Source organism: Sparus aurata, chromosome 9 (assembly GCF_900880675.1).
Source record: "Sparus aurata chromosome 9, fSpaAur1.1, whole genome shotgun sequence".
NCBI classification, from domain to species: Eukaryota; Metazoa; Chordata; class Actinopteri; order Spariformes; family Sparidae; genus Sparus; species Sparus aurata.
Window position 1 is genome coordinate 34,107,200 of NC_044195.1, and position 20,274 is coordinate 34,127,473.

The 20,274-nt window shown below is 40.6% G+C and overlaps 1 protein-coding gene and 1 long non-coding RNA gene across 2 annotated transcripts in view; one reads left to right on the forward strand and one right to left on the reverse strand.

Moving 5' to 3' along the window:
• LOC115588745 (uncharacterized) overlaps nucleotides 1–20,274 on the reverse strand; it is a 33,106-nt gene that overhangs the window by 1,764 nt on the left and 11,068 nt on the right. Inside the window, exons 5-6 of the mRNA XM_030429515.1 lie at nucleotides 1,446–1,733; nucleotides 1,184–1,277 (exon numbers count right to left, since the gene is read on the reverse strand). Coding sequence (XP_030285375.1) covers nucleotides 1,184–1,277; nucleotides 1,446–1,733 — 382 coding nt within the window. The remainder of the gene's footprint in view (nucleotides 1–1,183; nucleotides 1,278–1,445; nucleotides 1,734–20,274) is intronic.
• LOC115588027 (uncharacterized) lies at nucleotides 2,967–5,153 on the forward strand. Its single transcript, XR_003985262.1, has 3 exons — nucleotides 2,967–3,389; nucleotides 3,749–3,926; nucleotides 4,692–5,153. It is a non-coding gene; the product is annotated as an uncharacterized LOC115588027 (long non-coding RNA).

Sequence of the window (20,274 nt, forward strand, 5' to 3'; positions counted from 1 at the left end):
GTCAGTCAGCCTTTTAGTGTCTTTCAGCATTGTGTTTTAGTTTTACAGCACATAACTTATACAGTTTTGATTCGTCCTCTATTTGTTTACCGAAGTACTTGTATGAAGACACCCTCTCAAAATCACCCTTGGATGTGAAAATACTTAAAGCATTAAGGAAATGACAGCGAGTATTTAAAAAGATCACAAACATCCTTTACAGATCATTAAAAAAGTCATTTTAAAACTCAGTGCACCAGTTTGTAACGACTGCAGTACTGACTGAAGGTCTTGCATTGCCTGTTATTTAGAGGGAGCATGTAAATAAATGAAATTAACGTCAGCTTATAGATGTATTAATGTAAAGAGAACAAAAAAGGCCCCAAAATGGAACCCTAGGGGACACCAAGAAAATCAGATTTGTGGCCTTCAGCTAGGGCTGTCACTTTTTCAAAAAATCAAGTTCGAACGAATTTGAAATGACGCGCAATTTATTTGAATGTATTCGGAACTCCCCCTCCCGACAACACCACACGACATTAAGCTCCAGTTCCATCCAGAGATCCCAAAATGATACCAATGGGCCGCATGATGGCATATAAATCGTGTTATCTTGTCGGTGATGGAATTTTTACGAGCTGTTGGCAAAGGGCCTGCTGAAGCTGAACGTGCCGAGTAGTAAGCAGTCAGACGAGGTCTCTTACACTCACCTGCTAACGTTAGCTTACAAGGTTGTAAGCTAGGTGAGTCCACAGATTTGTTGTCGTTGTAGAGTAAGACAGCTGCTTTGTCCAAAATACTTCCATAAACTACTTCTCAGATGTTTTGGTGTCTTGATTGTCTGCTCGGGACGACTTTGCTCGCTAGCGTCCCCCATTTTCGTAGCAAACAACATAATATTACTAGCTGAATTAATAGGTCAAGGGTCAATAGGGCGTGCGATAGGTCAAGCTGATAGTTTTAGAGCGCCCTCTGTTGGATCTCAAGGCAAACTACTTCAAACGGTCTGTTGCGCTTATTTGTTGCGTACATTTTGAATTTGAATAGGTCATTATATTCGAATAGAACTTTTCCCCCCACTTTCAAACGAACAATCGAATTTTGAATATAAAGTGACAGCCCTTCCTTCTGCATATTCACAAGAAGTTGATGAAACAGAAAACAACAGTAAGAACAGGAAACCAGCGAAGATCACTCATGTTGCCTTTTGTGCCGCCTATAGAACCACACAGCACCAACAAGGATGACGAGGATAACAGGTACAACTATTGCAGCCACATGATGCCTCTCGTTTTCGTCTGTAAATCAGGAGAAACAACAGATTAACAAACTATTAGACCTGCTGCAATGTCTAATCAAACAGATAGTAATTAATTTAAACCACTTCCTCATAGTTTAACTAAAATTAAATAATCATCTCTGAAGAAGCCTCCAGGCCACATGAATTGATCTGAATGATCTCTCACCAGCATCGATCTTTTCGGTTCTGGTTCTGGTCTTGTGGGAGTGAGGGTTGTAGACGATGCAGGTTACAGACTTTAACCCTGTAACGTTGACAGAGCTTCTGAAGGAGAAGGTTTTCTCTGTTGGATCCTGCTGCAGGGACGTCTCAGCATCCTGCAGGTCCTGCTCTTTATCGCTGGATCTGTTCAGACCCTTCCATGATACCTGAGCTGCAGGGTATCCTCCTCGTGCTGAGCAGGTTGCAGTGTGGGTAATGTCCTTAACCGTCAGGACCAGATCCTTGTAGGGAGCTGTGAGTGTGACAAAAAAGAACAACAAAGACATTAACAGCATATACAGCAGTTTGGCATAAAGAAGCTTCTGAATTTACCTGAAACCTCCAGCATGGATCTGCACTGTTCTTCAGGTTGTTTGAAAACTTTTTTCTCTTCATCGTAGAATTTAACGTAGGCAAAGAATGTTTTCTGATCATCTTCAAGAGAAATGTTGTCAAGTCTGATGGAAATATTTCCAGTCCTGAACTCAGATTTGAAGACGTGACACCTGTTCTTGTATTTGTTGTTTTGTACTGGGATGGTTTTCCCATCCCAGTGAAACAAAACGTGCTGGTTCTCCTGCCAATAGAACCACTTGAGACTGTATGGATGTCCAGGGAGAGAACATGGGATCAGGACGGATCTTCCGACAGCGACATGGAGAAGCTGAGCTCTCTGACCCAAGCTGGGTGCTAAAACAGAAAACAAAGAAATATTCATCAGGAGGAGGATAGGCTCCATCACAAATGCACAAAGGCAGTGACCGATGAAGCTAATGTAACCCACATGACAGTAACTTAGAGAAAAAAATAACTATTACAGTATTGCAGTTTTGTTATTTCACTCAAAATAACATAAGAGTTGTTCAAGTTGTTTAATGCTGTTGAAGTTGTGGGTGATGTAGTATGGCTCACACCCTCTCCACAACGCTCTGGTCAAACAGAGGAGCACCTTCAGCCAGAGACTAATTGCTCCTAAATGCACCACGAGCCACAGCAAGTCACTCCTCCCTCTGATGATCAGAATCAAATGGCTATTTATTTATAAAAACAATACTATAATTACTCATTCTCATTTCATTTATAACGTTACAACCATTTCACTGTATATTGTATTTCCAGATTGTTCACTTTATTATTTTATTTTGTATTATTTATTTTATTGTCTACTTTAATATTTTACTTTGTTTTATTTTATTGTCTATTTTAATATTTTACTTATATCTTTAGCGTTATCTCTTGTTCCCATTCATGCTGTATGTCTATTTGTACTTTGCACGGATCTGGAACAAAAACAATTTACCCCTGGGGATTAACAAAGTATTCTGATTCTGATTCTGATAAATTAGGATATCCAATATACAGTGAACATATCATGAAAGATTGACAAGCTGTCTTGGACCAATGAGAGATGACTGAACACATCTAGTCCCGCCCCCCGGCTCCCGTTGTGTGCGCCAGGAGACAGAGACGTCATTGTGTCGGAGCACTGATGCTAACTGAACTGCCGTTTTAACAGGAGCACTGATGCTAACGAGACTTCCGTTTTAACAGGAGCGCTGATGCTAACGGGACGGTGATGCTAACACTCGGTGAAAGATTGAAAAAGTTGATGAAACTTCAGGAAATACTAGTTAACCTTGATAATATATGCTGTACGCGGTATGCTCTGACTTTTACAACGTACTTGTGGAATATCTTTGGAAAAGGCGAATTAGCACAGTCGCTAGCTCCAACGCTAGTAGCCTTGGCTAATAGCCGTTAGCTAATAACCGTTAGCTCGGACAGCGGTTGGCCCTTTGATGTCTGTGACCTTCCCGCCCACACTTCATCTCTACCAACGGCTGTGACCCTGTGAGCTAACTGAGCACCGCCATTTCACGTGAATGTGCCCAGCTGGATAAGAGAGATGGTGAGACAGTTGTCTTTTCTTCTGAATGAGAGATTTTATTTAACTTGAACCTCACTGACTTAATTTTATGCTCTTACTGTTTTACTGGAGTTTTTGGTGTAATTTATGGTTGTAAAGTGGATGAAAGCAATTTCTTTTTTTTTTTTTTTAGCACGTGTCAAAGTATATATTGATTACTTTAACACAGCCTATATGTTATAAGTGTAGAAAGTAAGATGCAAAGCCAACAGTGTTGTTTTGTAATTAAAGGTCCATATTGATGCATTTTGTGTGACTCTAAAAGGGGAGACAATTACTACTGACAGGCAAACAGTAGTAAAAGTAAAACTAAATACTTTTCTGACACTGTCTGTTGACAGGTCTGGGTTTTTTGTTTGTTTTGTTTTGTTTGCACTTTTGGTTGTTCCTGGTTTTGGATCTTTGGTGCTGATGGCGAGCCTTCCCACCAGGACCTAGAGAGCGGGAGAGAGAGACAGTGTCCAAAGATACCGCTGTGGTCATTGAACGCATCCTGTTTCTACTGCACCTGGTCCTGTGGTAGGCCAACTGCTTCACACACCCTCACACTCGGCTTCATCATTGTTTTCATTTCCCCTAATATAAATCTTTCTTCCCCAAACACACACACATGCACAATATGAATAAGATTACTTTGGATGATTGAGACTGATTGCTCTGAACAGGGAACTGAAGCTCTGATTTCATCTGAGCCGTCTTCAGATCCACCTGACTCCTTACCTAAAAAATAATGTTACCTCACAAAACTTGGCAGCGGATCTGCCACCGCCTCCATCAGTCACTTTGTTTGTAACGTTTGTGTTTTTTTAAATATTTTTTGGGCTTTATTGATAGTGCAGCTGAAGATATGACAGGAAAGAGGGCGAGAGAGAGGGGGAGTGACACGTAGCAAAGGGACCCGGGTCGGGAGTCGAACCCGGGTCCGCTTCAGAGCCTCGGCACATGGGACGTGCGCTCTACCAACTGAGCTAAACGGCGCCCCTAACATTTGTGTTTTAACGTATAAATACATCAATACAGAGAAGACTGCAGCCCCGGGACATGTCACCTCCAACTACCCGTCAGTAAACTGGACAGTGCTTTAGTATCGGGTTGGGCGGATCGATCCAAAAATATCAATACTACCAATATTACGTATCTGCTTGGATCGTTATGAAGGGATCAGCTTCAGTTCCACTTTTCTATGTTGTGCTCATTTATTTATATTTCATCAACAAGTAGAGCCGTCTGAAAAATGTTTTCGGCGTGTGAACTCATCCAAGTCGTCTGTTGTGTGTTGCCAAGGTGCTTCTTCAACATTGTAAATGAAAGCGCTGTGAACTCTGATGTGTGTAGGAAGCTGCTCACCCCTGTGGCAACACCACAAATGTATTCAAACACATAAAACAGAGGGCACAGAGCTGCAGCAGAGAAGAAAGGATGAGGAGGGTAATGCTTCATCAGCACTGAGACCACCGACACTCAGTACATTTACATGCCCAGCTTAGTGGGATTCAGGGTTTCCGCTAGAAAAAATTGGTACCGGACAATGTGACCGGCAGGTTTTCAATTTACCAGACAAATGTTTGAAATTACAGTCAAATACCTATCTGAATTTATTGAGCTTAAAATGATAAATGATATGCAGTATATATAAGAATGATATCAAAGCATGTCAATTTATAGTCCTTTTTATTGAAAAGTATAGGCTGTATCAAATAAAATGAGTGCTGTCAATTGACTCACATGCGTAACTTCTAAAATAAATATTGCACAATGCGCTCTTTTAACATGAACATAAAGAAACTGAAAGCCTGTTTTCAAATAAAAAATCATCAAAAGTAATGGAATAAAATATTAGATGACAGAATGTGCAACTTAAAATGATTTATTTATTTTTATTAATTAAAACACTTAAACTTAAAAAGTAAAAATAAAAAGGTATATTTTTGTAAAAGCTGCTGAGCTTTATAGCTACTTAACCTGTTATAACAACAATGAAATTATTATGCAGCTGTTTAACTTAGCTGCCACTGTGGTTACAAGCATCTCTGTATCCAAGAAGACAAGTGTCTTCTTGTTTTGTTAATTTGTCTTGTTTGCTCTCAGAGATTATTAAATAACGTGGCTTATAGTTTACTATATTCACAAATCCAAATAACATTGTAACTTGTTATCTAAATGAATTGTTTTAATGAAACAACCTGACATTTTTTCAATGTTACATTGAACAAATCATCCTCCCTTACACACACATTCTTTGCTTCCTGATCACAAAACATGAAAACTGTGTGAATTGCACCCAGAGGCTACATTTCAGCTGATGCGACACATCCAGTTTCTTTCATCAGACGCGTGCATCATGAAATATCTCATAAACTGAATTGTTTGCTAAGACATCAAAGTAAATCAGTTCTTTCCAGAATGTTTCACTTCATCTCAGGAAGCCCAGAAGCTTAAAAAGACTTTCGTAAAAATCTTATTTCCCTATTTTGCAGTAATGTGTTTTTTTATGAGGTGTGCAATCAGCTTTTTGTTTTCTTATTATAATGATTTCATTGAATTAAAATGTTAATCTTACCTAGGAGAAGCAACAGAGGAAACACCACAGCCAGCATGACAGGACTACAAAAAAAGAGCAGAGCAGAGACACAGTGGATCATTTAGAACTGTGATAAAACCACATCACATTGTGTGAGCACATGTTGACAGGAGTTGTCTGACTGTCTTACTGATAAAACCAGAGATTTATCAGTTTAAACACAGTTTAATGAGCTTGAACTGGCTCATACACACTCAGTTGAATCCATTACAGGTGTGTGTTTAACAGAGTTTTACTGTGAGTCTTAAGAGATGTAGTGTTCAGATGTAGACAGAGAATGAGGACGTGTAAGATAATATTATACATTATGAGCTAAGGTCATAATAACATCAGTGAAGGGAAGTAATAAAGTACAAATACTTTGTTACTGTACTTATGTAGAGGTTTCAGGTATCTGTACTTTACTTGAGTATATATATATATATATATATATATATATATATATATATATATATATATATATATATATAATGCTACTACCATCCGTAGTAGCATTACTGGCACAGCTCCTCTTCAAACTGCATTTGATATAAAAACCACATTTGACATTAGCAGTGATGTTGCTAGGTACGCGTCCTGCGTCCCTGACGCATTAAAATCTGAAAGGACGCACTAAACTCACTATCCTTGCGTCCCGGGGACGCACCTCATTTTTCCCATGAAAAACGATACATTGTGAACATTAAACAACTCGTGTTTAATCACAGTAACTAGCAAAATAAACCTTGTTGTTAGCAGACTGTACAAGCGCTGTTTCAACCCTCTGCGCATCTACTCGGCACCGACGTGATCCCCTGTACAAAGTATCGCTGCATGCTAATTTAGCCGTTACCAAAACAACTAGCCACGATCCACTTTTAATATACGTTGAAACGAGAGAAGGACTGGGCTAAAGCTAGCTTCGGCCTAGTCAAGTGCTCCCAGAGGGATATTTCTTATTCTTATGCAAACAGCTGTTAAGAAATGAGATGAACTGAGCGGAATTATCAAGAGAGAGTTTTGATTCCATTTTAACATGAGAGCTTCCTGCCTCTTTGGGCTCTCTAGGAAATACCATTACTTAGCACTTAGCCTGTGGTTTAAGAGGTTTGTTCACATGATTTCATTAATCAGTCTCAATTCATAGAAACAGTTAATGATGGTTAATGCCTCGCTACATAGATAAAATCGTTTTTGCTACCGCAGAGCTGTACCAATCACGAGTCATCAAAACAGACAATGTATCCGCACAGGATGACTAATCTGTAATACAGTCTGTAAACATACATCGATGAAGAACATAGACTTACAGATTAGTGCAGTAGAGTGAACTAGATAATGGGAAAGAGTGTGACATACGGAGCCTCTGCTGTAGTCGCAGTGCGGCAGTGTCCATCCAACAAACAGGAAATGCGTAAGGGGTGCCACGCCTCTCCTATGGTAGCTTAGGATGCACTTACTACTGGCTACATGAGCACAGACATTAATAATAACAATATAAAAATAGCAATCTTTTCGCTGACGGTCTCGTTTGCTGTTACAGGTCAGATTTCAACACTTAAAAGTTTCTCGTCGTCGCTTTAAGAAAGGCTTTTTTATTACCTATCAAAGGGGATAAACCCGCCCTGACGACACATCACTCACAGTACCACTGCACCAGAGTCAATGTCAGTCATGGAATCAATTCTATTCAATTAAAAACACTTTAGTCTGATACAGTAAGCCACTCATAATAAGTGTCAGAAGTGCGAATATCTGGTGGGAGAGAGTTCCAGAGGCTGGGGGCATGGTGGTTAGGTTGGCAGATTGGGCAGAAGAACTTTATGTTCTACCACATCACAATGCCCTCATCTAAACTGTGGTCCATTCTGCATTAAATAAAGACTTCTCATTAAAGGGAATGTTTAAGTTCCTTTCAGACACATTTCCTATCAATTTTATTACATTTTTAATCCCTTTTTAACAACTGTCATGTCATGTCATTGTCTGTAACTGCTTATCCCTTTCCATGGGGTCGCGGGGTGTTGCTGCTGGAGCCAATCCCAGCCTCGTCTCAGGGCGAGGGCAGGGTACTCCCTGGACAAGTTGCCAGCTTTTAACGACTGTATGAATTCAAATAATCATGATCATTTAGGACTGAAACACACACTAATCTCAAAGAAATTAATGTTTCATCAACAAGCAGAGCTGTCTAAAAAAATGTTTCTCCGCGTGAACTCATGTAAGTCGTCGCCTGTTGTGTGTTGCCCAGGTGCTTCTTCAACACTGTAAATGAAAACGTTGTGAACTCTGATGTGTGTAGGAAGTTGTTCACCACTGTGGCAACACCACAAACTTATTCAAACACATAAAACAGAGAGCACAGAGCTGCAACAGAGAGGAAAGGAGGAGGGTAATGCTTCATCAGCACCGAGACCACCGACACTGAGACAGAGAGGCATCAAATATTCAGGTATACGCAGTAAAATTAATGTTTTATTCAAACTGATTAAATATATCATACTATATTGTCACATCATTGCCTTGTTACAGGCATGTGCACACACATAGTGCAGAGAGAGAGAGCGAGAGACCGCTGCCTCATCTAGAACTCCACCACGCACATAGATGAGATGTGACAGTAGAGTGACTTGAACCTTTGTTAGTTATAAATCCATCAACACAACTTTCTTGTCAGGGTTAACAAGTCGCCTTCTACTTATTCAACATGCTTTAATATGAATTATATTTCAGAAGACCGTCCATTTGTGCTTGTTAAGCTAACTGCTTGTTAATGAGAGTTAAGAATAATCTTATACGACAGCTGTCTGTGTCGGCTGTTTATCTTGCCACAAATCTTAAACTTCTTCCAGATTTTGAGTTCACTGTGACTTGGCTGTTGTAAACATTGCTGTTCCTACTAACATTCACAGTAGCAGTCACAGTTAGGGATGTCCCGATCAGGTTTTTTTTTACCCCGATCCCGATCCGAGTCCTATAATATTTAGTATCTGCCGATACCGAGTCCCGATCCGATACTTAGCCTTAACTAATATTTTCCTAGATAATACAGCTGCATTAAGAAAAAAGTACCTGCATCCAAGCTGTTCCTTAATAGGTTTTTTTATTTTGATGAAACGTAGTATTAAACGTAGTAAAAGTATTTACTTTCATATGGCTCTTTCTTATTCTGCATGCTATTACAACATTGGCCTCCACCTTCCTTGTGTTAGCAGGTGAGTGTGTGATGCTGCACTGTGACAGCAGACTCTCGTGTGCAGCCAGCTGAAGTGTGTGTGAGACGCAGCTCACGCTTGGTACCTCCATATCATCGTTGTTTTTTTCATATTCTTTGCGTTGTCACATAAAATGACGTGGACACGTTGCTCGTCTATTTCACACGCGTTCAGCATCCCCTCGATTGCCTGTTTTACATGCTCTGCTGTATGAGACCCACGGAACTAGTGCGCATACCGGCACGTTGTAACTCGAACGTGGAGTAAATGTAATTCAGAAATGGTAGGGCATACCGGGGATTCAAAAACTCCAGGTGACGAAGAAAACCCTGATCCTCTACCACGGAGATGAGCTGGTTATCCAGAGCGATTAATTTCATGACCCTCTCAGTAATATTTGTGGCTATGTCGCTGTCTCGAGGATATTTCTCATAACTTTTGAAAGTATCTGCGACTGTTTGCTGCTTCGGTGTCCTTGCCTTGCCTCGAGTGAACACCTTGTATTCTTTGAGTTTTAATTTTTATATGCCATATCAAATGAGTAGTATTAAATGCAACTCCAGTATGTATAGCAGATACTACATGTCGCCGTTGGACGGCTTTCGCTTTCTAATTTAAGTTATTTCAACACTGCAGACATTTTATCCACAGGTTTGCCAGAGTAACATTACGTGTGCGTCTGCGTTCTGCCATAAATTGTGCTCTGACATTAAAAATAATAATAATAAAAAAATCGGGCTTGGGTCCACGTTCAAAATTGCTGATTCCGATCAGCGGAAAAATGCCCAGATCGGCCCCGATCCCGATCCATCCCTAGTCACAGTAGTCATTTCTTGGTTTTGTCAAATGTTGACATGTGTAGCCTGTATCTCTAGTTTGCACTTGCCCTCCAAAAAAAGGCTAATAATAAACCAGTGTTTCATTGCTTTTTAAGAATTGCAGCTGAATTGCGTGTCTTCCAAACCTCAGTATTATGATAATGTGAATAAACTCATGTTGACAATAATTTGTTGACACAAAAGAAATGGCAATTGCATATCACTCACAGCTACACAGGATACACCGCTAAGTAGTTAGCTTTCTACAAGTACTTTGTTCATTAATTTTACATTAATGAATCTACATATTGTGTTATGAAGGCCTGAACATTTTTTTGGTACTACTGCCACTTACTGCTCTTTTCTGACTTTGAGCCACTGCCCCTCTATAATCATGTGCACGTCCCTGCCTTGTTATCCAAATGAATTATTTTAATGAAATCGAACAAAATAAGATCTCAAACATGAAATAAGAAAATGGCTGAATATTGTAACCTTTTTAAATATGAAAAACATAACAGTGCACAAATAACCCTCATCCTTCCTCACACACATTCTTTGCTTCCTGACCACAAAACATAAAAAACATATGAATCGCACCCTGTTGCTGTGAGAGGCTACATATCAGCTGATGCAGTACATCCATTTTCTTTCATCAGATGTCATGCAAAATGACATTTCTCATAAATTGGACTGTTTACTGACACATCCAAGTAAATCAGATCTTTCCAGGATGTTTCACTTCTTCACAGGAAGCCCAGAAGCTTAAAAAGACGTAAGGTGTGCCCTGAACTCTATCAGCTTTGTTTGTTCTTGCCATGAGGGTGTAAGTGAATGAACATGTTACTCTTATCGAGGAGAAGCAAAAGAGGAAACACCACAGCCAGCATGACAGGACTGCACAAAGAGAGCAGAGACGCAGTGGACCATTCACATTGTGATAGCAACACATCACATGTTGACAGAAGTCGTCTGATAAAAACTAGAGTGAGTGTGTATGTGCCGGTTCAAGCTCATTAAACTGTGTTCATTAATCTTACTGTTAAACTCCAACAGTCCCAGAGTTACTATATTTGCATGCTATATGGCATTAGGTGGCCGTAGCATAGAGCAAGATAGCTAACCAGCAATGGCTCGATTAGCCACGAGCCGGTTTTAACACGTTAAAATGACTTCGGGTTTTACAATCGCCATTTTCAAGGCGTCACTTATCATCAGTCATTATTAGCGACACAAATGGTAAGCATTTATATTTCATATGAGCTCATTCATGCGTGCTTGCGCCCTCACAGAACTCCCATTCCCCACGCTGGCTTACTTTCACTTTTAAAAATTGCGTCTGTCCAATTTTCCTTTCGGATGTCGGTATCAATTTATAGCGGGTTGGTTCGGGTACGGAATGTAATTTGTGCTACTGTCGGAAAACGGTTTGGATGCGGTTTCAAGTATGGCGGGTTTGCAAAATAAGACCCGTGCAGGACTCTGCTTTAAGTGACCATTTTAATCATCTAGCTAATTATCAAGCTAAATATCCAACATGCTATTTAACATCAAAGACTGCGGTGGAAGACGACGGTAAAATATTTCCTTTCTCTAACACTGGATTTATATAGGCCTGAATTTTTAAGGTGTGGCGGCTTTTATTTTGCCGTGGCGGTGCGCCGCAGTCAATTACATGTAGGGGAAACCCTTTATACTGAATTTCATAAATGAAATCAGCCTACAGTCGGCAGCTTGTCATTTTTATGAGCAGATTTAAGCACTGGTTTGGAGCCCATCCGATAAAGAAATAAATTGAGGCATGTCGGGTACTTACCAACGACGCTATCAACGGAACAGAGCTCTATCTAAAAAAAACAGTTAATGCATTTCCAGGCTTAGCTTGCAGGAAGGGATTGAATGCCAAGTCACGAGTTGGTCAACCTCGAGGGACTTCTGTCTTGATGCAGATAGAGAAGAAATAAGGAGGCTTGCCTCTGCCGAACAGGATGACTGAGCTGTAATATAGACTGTAGATGTAAGTACATACAGATTCCTCTCCTGCTTTGTGGTTGACATATATCAGCTCTGGTTGTAATCAACTTTCAAGTTTGAAGTTTTAATATCTCACCAGCAGCTGCTTAATAAATCAGTCTGAGTTTTATTTATTTGTGCATATATGCATTCAGAAATATGAGAAGACAGTCGCTTATCTTGCTGGTCGTCACATCTATAACATGCCCAAAGTAGTAATGCTCCATCTTCACAACAAACTATTTACAAATTGCAGTTTGCTGTTAAGACGTTGTGTCTGTCTGTAGCCGAACCGGTCCTATTAAATAATAGCCACATGGTGACAGTTTGTGGGTGTTTGCAGGACCCAAGAGCAGACAGCAGGTGGGGGGGAAGGTTTAAAGGCATTTATTGGTGACACCTACGGTAGCCTAAGAGACACTCACTACTGGCAACACGAACACAGATATAAATAATAACTTTATAAAAATAGCAATCTTTTCACTGATGGTCTTGTTTACTGTTATAGGTCAGGTTTCAACACCAAAAGTTTCTTGTAGTCACTTTTAAAAAGCTTTATACCATGGTCTGGGGGAATACTTGATTCTGATTGGCTGCAGGGTGTCCATTAACCCCTGATTTATGGACACCTAATAAGTAGTTCCAGTCAAATTGTCTGTTCATCGTTATAAATGAATGCAGTAGCTGGCGTATCCAATCTGAATATTATATTTCCAGCACTGAGTTCAGTCCGTCAGTGCTTCAGTGTCTTATCCTCTGAACACCACAGGATGGAGACTGTAACATACAAGCTGCAGAAAGTTCACTTCCCCTCTAAACTTGCTGATCCGTGAATAATCTCACATCCCGTTCACTGTTCAGCTCTCTGCTTCAGGCTGCGGCCACAGTAACGTTACACACGGCCGATCATTTGTCTGTGAAAATCTTGATGCTGATTTGGGGACAATGACATGACTGGTTAGCTAGCTAGTCTTGTTGTTAAACATACTGTCAAATTATATTTACTGTTTGTCAACCGTACGCAATGTTATTGACTTTGAATCTTGCTGGCATAGCGTTAGCTTTCTGGCTCATCGCTGAGCGGTCTAGAATATCTCCCGTTGCCAAGTCGTATCTATGGTCCGTCCTATTTACTGGAGGAGTGAACAACGTTTCCACTGCATAAGAACCTTACAGGAGGGTAATGATTGCTCCAGGTATTAGTCAAACCCTCAGGCGTTACCCGGGAAACTTAGTTATGGCTTGTGAAAAACTTTATATTTTGATAGTAAAATGCATGAAAATGTAAATTAATGGTCTGAATTTCTTTTCTTTGGCAAGTGACCATGGTATATGTGGGATAATGCCCTTCGAGGGGTTCATAATCAGGAATTAATGGACTTCGCGGGGATCGTCCATTAATTCCTGATTATGGACACCTCGTTGGGCATTATCCCTTACTTAAACAGCACCACTGCAACAGAGTCCCTGTCAGTTAAATAATCAATTCTACCCACCAAGGTCGTGACCTGACAGCAGTTCATCATCGTAGGCCACCTTAGTGGCAAATGTCCATCTTTGATGGCACTTTGCAGAAGTGTTTCCTCATATCCTTCCAGGGTGTCCGCGCATCCTTAAAAAGTCTTGTATCTAAAATTAAGGCCTCAAAAAGTCTTGAATACGTCCATATTTTGCACATAGGTCGTAAATTACATTTAGTTAGGTCTTAAATATGTACGTTCATTTACCACTTCCATCGCCGCCTTTTTTATTTTGGTTTCGGGTAAATGTGTTGCTAAGATTCACAGTTAGCTACGTGTGTTTTACTTCTGTCTGAAGTATCAGGAACACAAGTGGCATTTTGTCAACAGCCCGATCGGAATTTATCACCGCACACTTCACCAGTTCTGGAAAGACTTCAACTGCCAAACCTGCTACAACTATGGGAAAGTGTATATTTAACAAGTATTGGCTTGAACATCCAGAATTCAGCCATAAAATAATGTTTATTCAGCTGATGAAACAGAAAACAACAGTAAGAACAGAAAATCAGTGAAGATCACTATGTTGCCTTTTGTGCCGCCAATAGAACCACACAGCACCAACAAGGATGACGAGGACAACAGGTACAACTATTACAGCCACATGATGCCCCTCGTATTTGTCTGTAAATCAGGAGAAACAACAGATTAACAAACTATTAGACCTCCTGCAATGTCTAATAAAACAGGTAATAATTAATTTAAACCATTTCTTCATAGTTTAACTGTAATTGAATAATCACCACTGAAGATGCTTCCAGGCCACATTAATTGATCTGTGTCAGTAATGGTCTCATTGGAGTGAGGGTTGTAGACGATGCAGGTTACAGACTTTAACCCTGTAACGTTGACAGAGCTTGTGAAGGAGAAGGTTTTCTCTGTTGGATCCTGCTGCAGGAACGTCTCAGCATCCTGCAGGTCCTGCTGTTCATCACTGGATCTGTTCAGACCCTTCCATGATACCTGAGCTGCAGGGTATCCTCCTCGTGCTGAGCAGGTTGCACTGTTGGTTGTGTGGTTAACCGTCAGGACCAGATGCTGGTAGGGAGCTGTGAGTGTTACAGAAAGAGCAACAAAGACATTAACAGCACTTTGATATGAGGAGAGATTTGAGGTTTGGTGTAAAGAAGCTTCTGAAATTACCTGAAACCTGCAGCGTGGATCTGCACCGTTGTTTATTTCTGCACCGGCAAAGAATGTTTTCTGATCATCTTCAGGTGAAATGTTGTCAAGTCTGAAGGAAATATTCTCATAACTGAACCCAGAATTGAAGACTTGAGTCCTGTTTTCATATTTGTTGTTTGGGATTTTCATTACTTTCCCACCTTCCCAGTGAATGAAATGTTGTTCACCCTCCTGCCAGTAAAACCGGTTGAGACTGAGTGGATATCCTGGGAGAGAACAGGGGATCAGGACGGATCCTCCAGCATTGGCAGTGACGAGTATCTGAGCCACAGCGGGTGCTGGAAACAAAACAATAACATGTTTGTCAAGAGGAGAAAATGGTCAGTCTCAAATGTGATCTGGACAGGTTTAAGCACAAAGCTCCCTGGTTAGAGTTAAGAATACATTACAGTTTCACTTTAATAAAAAAGTGAAACTGTAATAAAAATGTCGTCCTGCGTTTTCTTACAAATATCCATTTAAATAGGCAGAAACACAGACTGTAACACTGATGTAAAGCCAATATAATGTACATGTGGGATTTACAGACGGGGAACTGAAGCTGCGATTTCATCTGAATTGCTTTCAAAACCACCAGAGTCCTTGTGACCTGCAGTATTTATGTGTCACGCTGACGGGTGATCATTTTGCATATTGGTGTTGACTATTCATCACATCACATCAGCAGATTCTTATCATGAGACCTGCTGTGAGAGGCTACATATCAGCTGATGCAACACATCCATTTTCTCTCATCACATGTCGTGCAAAATGACATTTCTCATAAATTGAATTGTTTACTGACACATCAAAGTAAATCAGATCATTCCAGGATGTTTAACTTCATCACAGGAAGCAGAAGCTTAAAAAGACTTCTGGTGTGTCCTGAACTCTAGCTTTTTGGTTTTTTGCCAGTAAGTGAAAATATTACTCTTACCGAGGAGAAGCAACAGAGGGAGCCCCACAGCCAGCATGAAAGGACTGTAGAAAGAAAAGAGCAGAGACACAGTAGATCATTAAGACTGTGATAGGAACACATCACATTGTGTTTAGTCCTTTAGGTTTGTGTTTCACACCGTTTCACTGTGAGCTTTTAGAGACGTAGTGTCCAGATTTAGACAGAAGATGAGGAAGTGTTAGGTAAGGGATAATGTCCAACGAGGTGTCCATAATCAGGAGTTAATGGACGACGCGGAGGCCTAACGGTTGCCCCTGATTAACTCCTGTATTATGGACACCTGGAAGGGCATTATCCCCCTTATACCATGGTCGCTTGACAAAGAAAAGAAATTCAGACCATTCATTTATGTTTTCATGCGTTTTACAATCAAAATATAAAGTTTTTCACAAGCCTTAACTTAGTTTCCCTGGTAACGCCTGAGGGTTTGACTAATACCTGGAGCAATCATTACCCTCCTGTAAGGTTCTTATGCAGCGGAAACGTTGTTCACTCCTCCAGTAAATAGGACGGACCATAGATACGACTTGGCAACGGGAGATATTCTAGACCGCTCAGCGATGAGCCAGAAAGCTAACGCTATGCTAGCAAGATTCAAAGTCAATAACATTGCGTACGGTTGACAAACAGTAAATATAATTTGACAGTATGTTTAACAACAAGACTAGCTAGCTAACCAGTCATGTCATTGTCCCCAAATCAGCATCAAGATTTTCACGGACAAATGATCGGCCGTGTGTAACGTTACTGTGGCCGCAGCCTGAAGCAGAGAGCTGAACAGTGAACGGGATGTGAGATTATTCACGTATCAGTAAGTTTAGAGGGGAAGTGAACTTTCTGCAGATTGTTTGTTACAGTCTCCATCCTGTGGTGTTCAGAGGATAAGACACTGAAGGACTGACGGACTGCACTCAGTGCCGGAAATAACGTATTCAGATCTGATACGCCAGCTAGCGCATTGATTTAGAGCGGTGAACAGACAATTTGACTGGAACTACTTAGTAGGTGTCCATGTATCAGGGGTTAATGGACACCCTGCAGCCAATCAGAATCGAGTATTCCCCCAGACCATGGTATAAATAATATTATACATCATGAGCTCAGGTCATAATAACATCAGCAATGGGATGTAAAAATACTTGTTACTGTATGTTCCCCTAGAGGAAATCTGGACCAGCAGCAAAAGATTCACAGGCTTGGAAGCATCAAGCAGCCAGTAAAACATTGTCTGATTGGCCGGCCAATGCTCATTTATTCCTGACACATCTACATAAACTTACATCAGCATCAAAGCTTTTTCTAATTTAGGTTCATATCACGTTCACACCAAAACACTAAAACTCAAATAACAAATGTCAAAAGCAGGCTGTCAATAAACAACAGATTAAAAGAAAGATGACACACATGAGTTCAAAAATAATCCTGTTAATACTCCACATGAACAAGAACCAGCTTCATTTAAAATATTAAGATGTACAAAAAATAATATAAAACAAAATACACATTAACTACACTGTAATCCTGACATTCATTCATATTCAACACATACATTACAGTCACACTCGTTCTACACTTGTTAAATATACACAAAACCTATCGCACACACACACACACACACACACACACACTACTACACTCGTGGCATGTCCATCTTAACTCACAAGAGAAACTAGTCAAAAACTTGAAAAATAGTGTCTTTCTTTCCCTTTTACTTACAAACAGCTAAGACTCTTAGAAACACATTTTACATCTTACATTAGCGGATGCTAATGTCTGTTACACACACTAACAAAACTACTGTAGAAAGCTGAAGGTCACAGAGAATCTCAACAGGGCAGCGGCATGAAACGAAGCTTCCCATTTGTGCTCTCTACACTCATTATACATTTCCAAAACATGCAAAAGATTTACAGAACGATTAGTTATGGATATTATATATTGATATTAGATACAAAACCAAGCTACACAAGTTCTGCGGTACCTGGGGATCGATAGATTGAGAGAGGATAATGGTCGGTGTATAGTCATTCCGGACATTTTATTTATCTGCACATGAGCAGTAGCTCTCACACGTGATTGGCACGCTGGAAATGGCGGTCAGAAACAATGACGTAAAGACACAAGAAGAAGGAAGAGACGGAGAGGCGGACTGTGGGAATGGGGGGGAAATGCTTGTTAGCACCTCGTGTCTTGTGGCAATTTCTGAAAATAAGACTCGACTATCAAATCCTACTGATTCTAACTTTAACTTTGATAGTCTTTGAACTATATTAATATAACGTGAGCTTCAGTTAGCTTTGACCACAAATGTCCTTCAGAGGGAGACTTTTTACTCCGATACTCAGAGCCTGTACTCTATTACTTTTACTGGAGTAAAAAAGGTGAATGAAGTACTTTTACCTTTCTTTATTTTTTACACGAGGCAAGTTTATTTGTGTGGCACAATTCAGACACAAGGCAACTCACAGTGCTGTAGAGGGGCATGAAATTGCAATAAAAGACATTTAAAAATCGCTTTTGGAAAATAAGCTAAAACAGAAGAAGTTTAAAAGAGACGAGACTAAAGACAAAAGGTCACAGCGTAGTTCAAAGCCTTAAGATAAAGCAATGACAAGTCTCTGAACTTCAACTTCAGCATGATACGTTAAGACCATATCTACCTTCAGATGTTCAGGTTTTAACTCCTCTTAAAACAGAAAGCAGAAGCAGTATTTCTTATTTTGATGCAGACAGCTTGTAAGAAATGAGATGAAGCTGACCTGATGTGTTGCTTCCACTCCTCATGCAGCTCTTCCTCCGTCTGCTCTGCTTCTCTGCAGCTTCACTGCAGCACAAGGAGGAGGGACTGCTTTCCTCTCTGACTGGCAAAACAACACACCCAGATTAATGCTCCTATTTTTGCTCAGACAGCTTTGAGATCTGATCTCAGATATGTTATAAACCACATGCACACATTTTCCCCCTGCTGTGGTGAGCACACAACCTGCAACGTGTCTTCACACACAGACAGCTGAGCTTCACATGACGTCTCTGTCTGAGGTGCTTGTGGTGAGACACTTTTTGACAAACTTCCTTGCATGAGAACTTCCTGTGTCTGCTCTCATGAAAAGAGACACTATTCAGCACTTGTTGTGTGGTTTAGAGGTTTGCTCACATGATTTCATGTCACAGTCTCCATTTATTAGAACAGTTTAGGATGCCCTGTCGTCCCTCAGCCGGTGTGGCTCTGCAGAAATGTAGGCAATCATCAACACGAGGCAGATACACTCTCATATCCACACTTATATAACTGCCTCATGGATCACGTAGACAGCGCCAAGAGCCTCATTATGTCTGCAGTCAGCAGAGGGTCAGAGGAGGGAACTGTATTCTGCATCAAACCAGAAGTGTCCTGTTGGTGCAGCGATGTTTATTCACCTCATATTCATCTTCACTGCTACTTCTCGTCCATTAGGCCAAACTTTAACTATTGATTGGCTCATATTTCACTGAACAGTGTCTCATCCTTCCTCCTCTCACATCCTCATTGCTGTCTTGTTTCTTAAAGGAAGTGGAAATGGCTAATTTGTGGAATTATTGACAAATACCAGCGTCCATACCGAGGTCAGCACTGCACTCTTTACAGGTTTCACATGGGAGTGATCACACTGGATGATAATCGTATTTTAGGCAAAAATTTATGTTCCACTCTTCGTCGTGCTTTCCGAGTGGTCAGTAAATGACACAATGATAGGTCAGCCAAACTTATATCATTATGATATTATAGAAATGAGACTGTCAATTAGAGCTGCGCAATATATCGTTTACGCATCGCCATCGTGATGTACGCGTGTGCAATAGTTACATCGCAGAGCCTGCCATGTAGGACGCAAATGAATTCATCTAATTTCAAAGGAACCTGACACACACTGCGTAGCGATCCACCAATAACATTAGTTCTTAATCAGTGTGCTGAAGCAGACCAGCCCCTGCACATGGAGTGAGTCGCTGGTAACAACTTTGAAAAATGAGCAAGGAACAAAGCAACGTCAGTTATCTGGAATTATTTCGGCTACAAGAAGGATGATATTGACCAAACACGTGTTCTGTGCCACAACGATAGGTAACACACAGCAGAGTCCTGCACGGGTCTTTGCAAACCCGCACCCGCCCGTATCCGCCATACTTAAAACTGCATCCGACCCGTTTTCCTACAGTAGCACAGGTTACATTTTGCACCCGAGCCGACATGCTAGAAATTGATACCGACGCCCGACCCGCACCCGAAGGATAATTAGACGGACGCAAGTTTTTAAAATGAAAGTAAGCTAGCGTGGGGAATGGGAGTTCTGGGAGGGCGCAAGCACGCATGAATGAGCTCATATGATTATCATTTTGAAATGCAGGTATATTTTTGTAGATGTGTCGCTAATAATCTCCAGGCGTCCGACCCTGTCATCCAAAACTAAAAACAGATTTCAGTCGTTAAATAACCTGTTTAATCTAATTATGAAGCTAGAATGTTCCATTTTAAGATGGAGAGCTCAAAAAGTTCAAAGTTTTGTTTATTGTCATTCAATTCACGAATGATAGAACGAAACATGTACTGAGGTCCCAGCACAATAAAAGCAAACAATGAA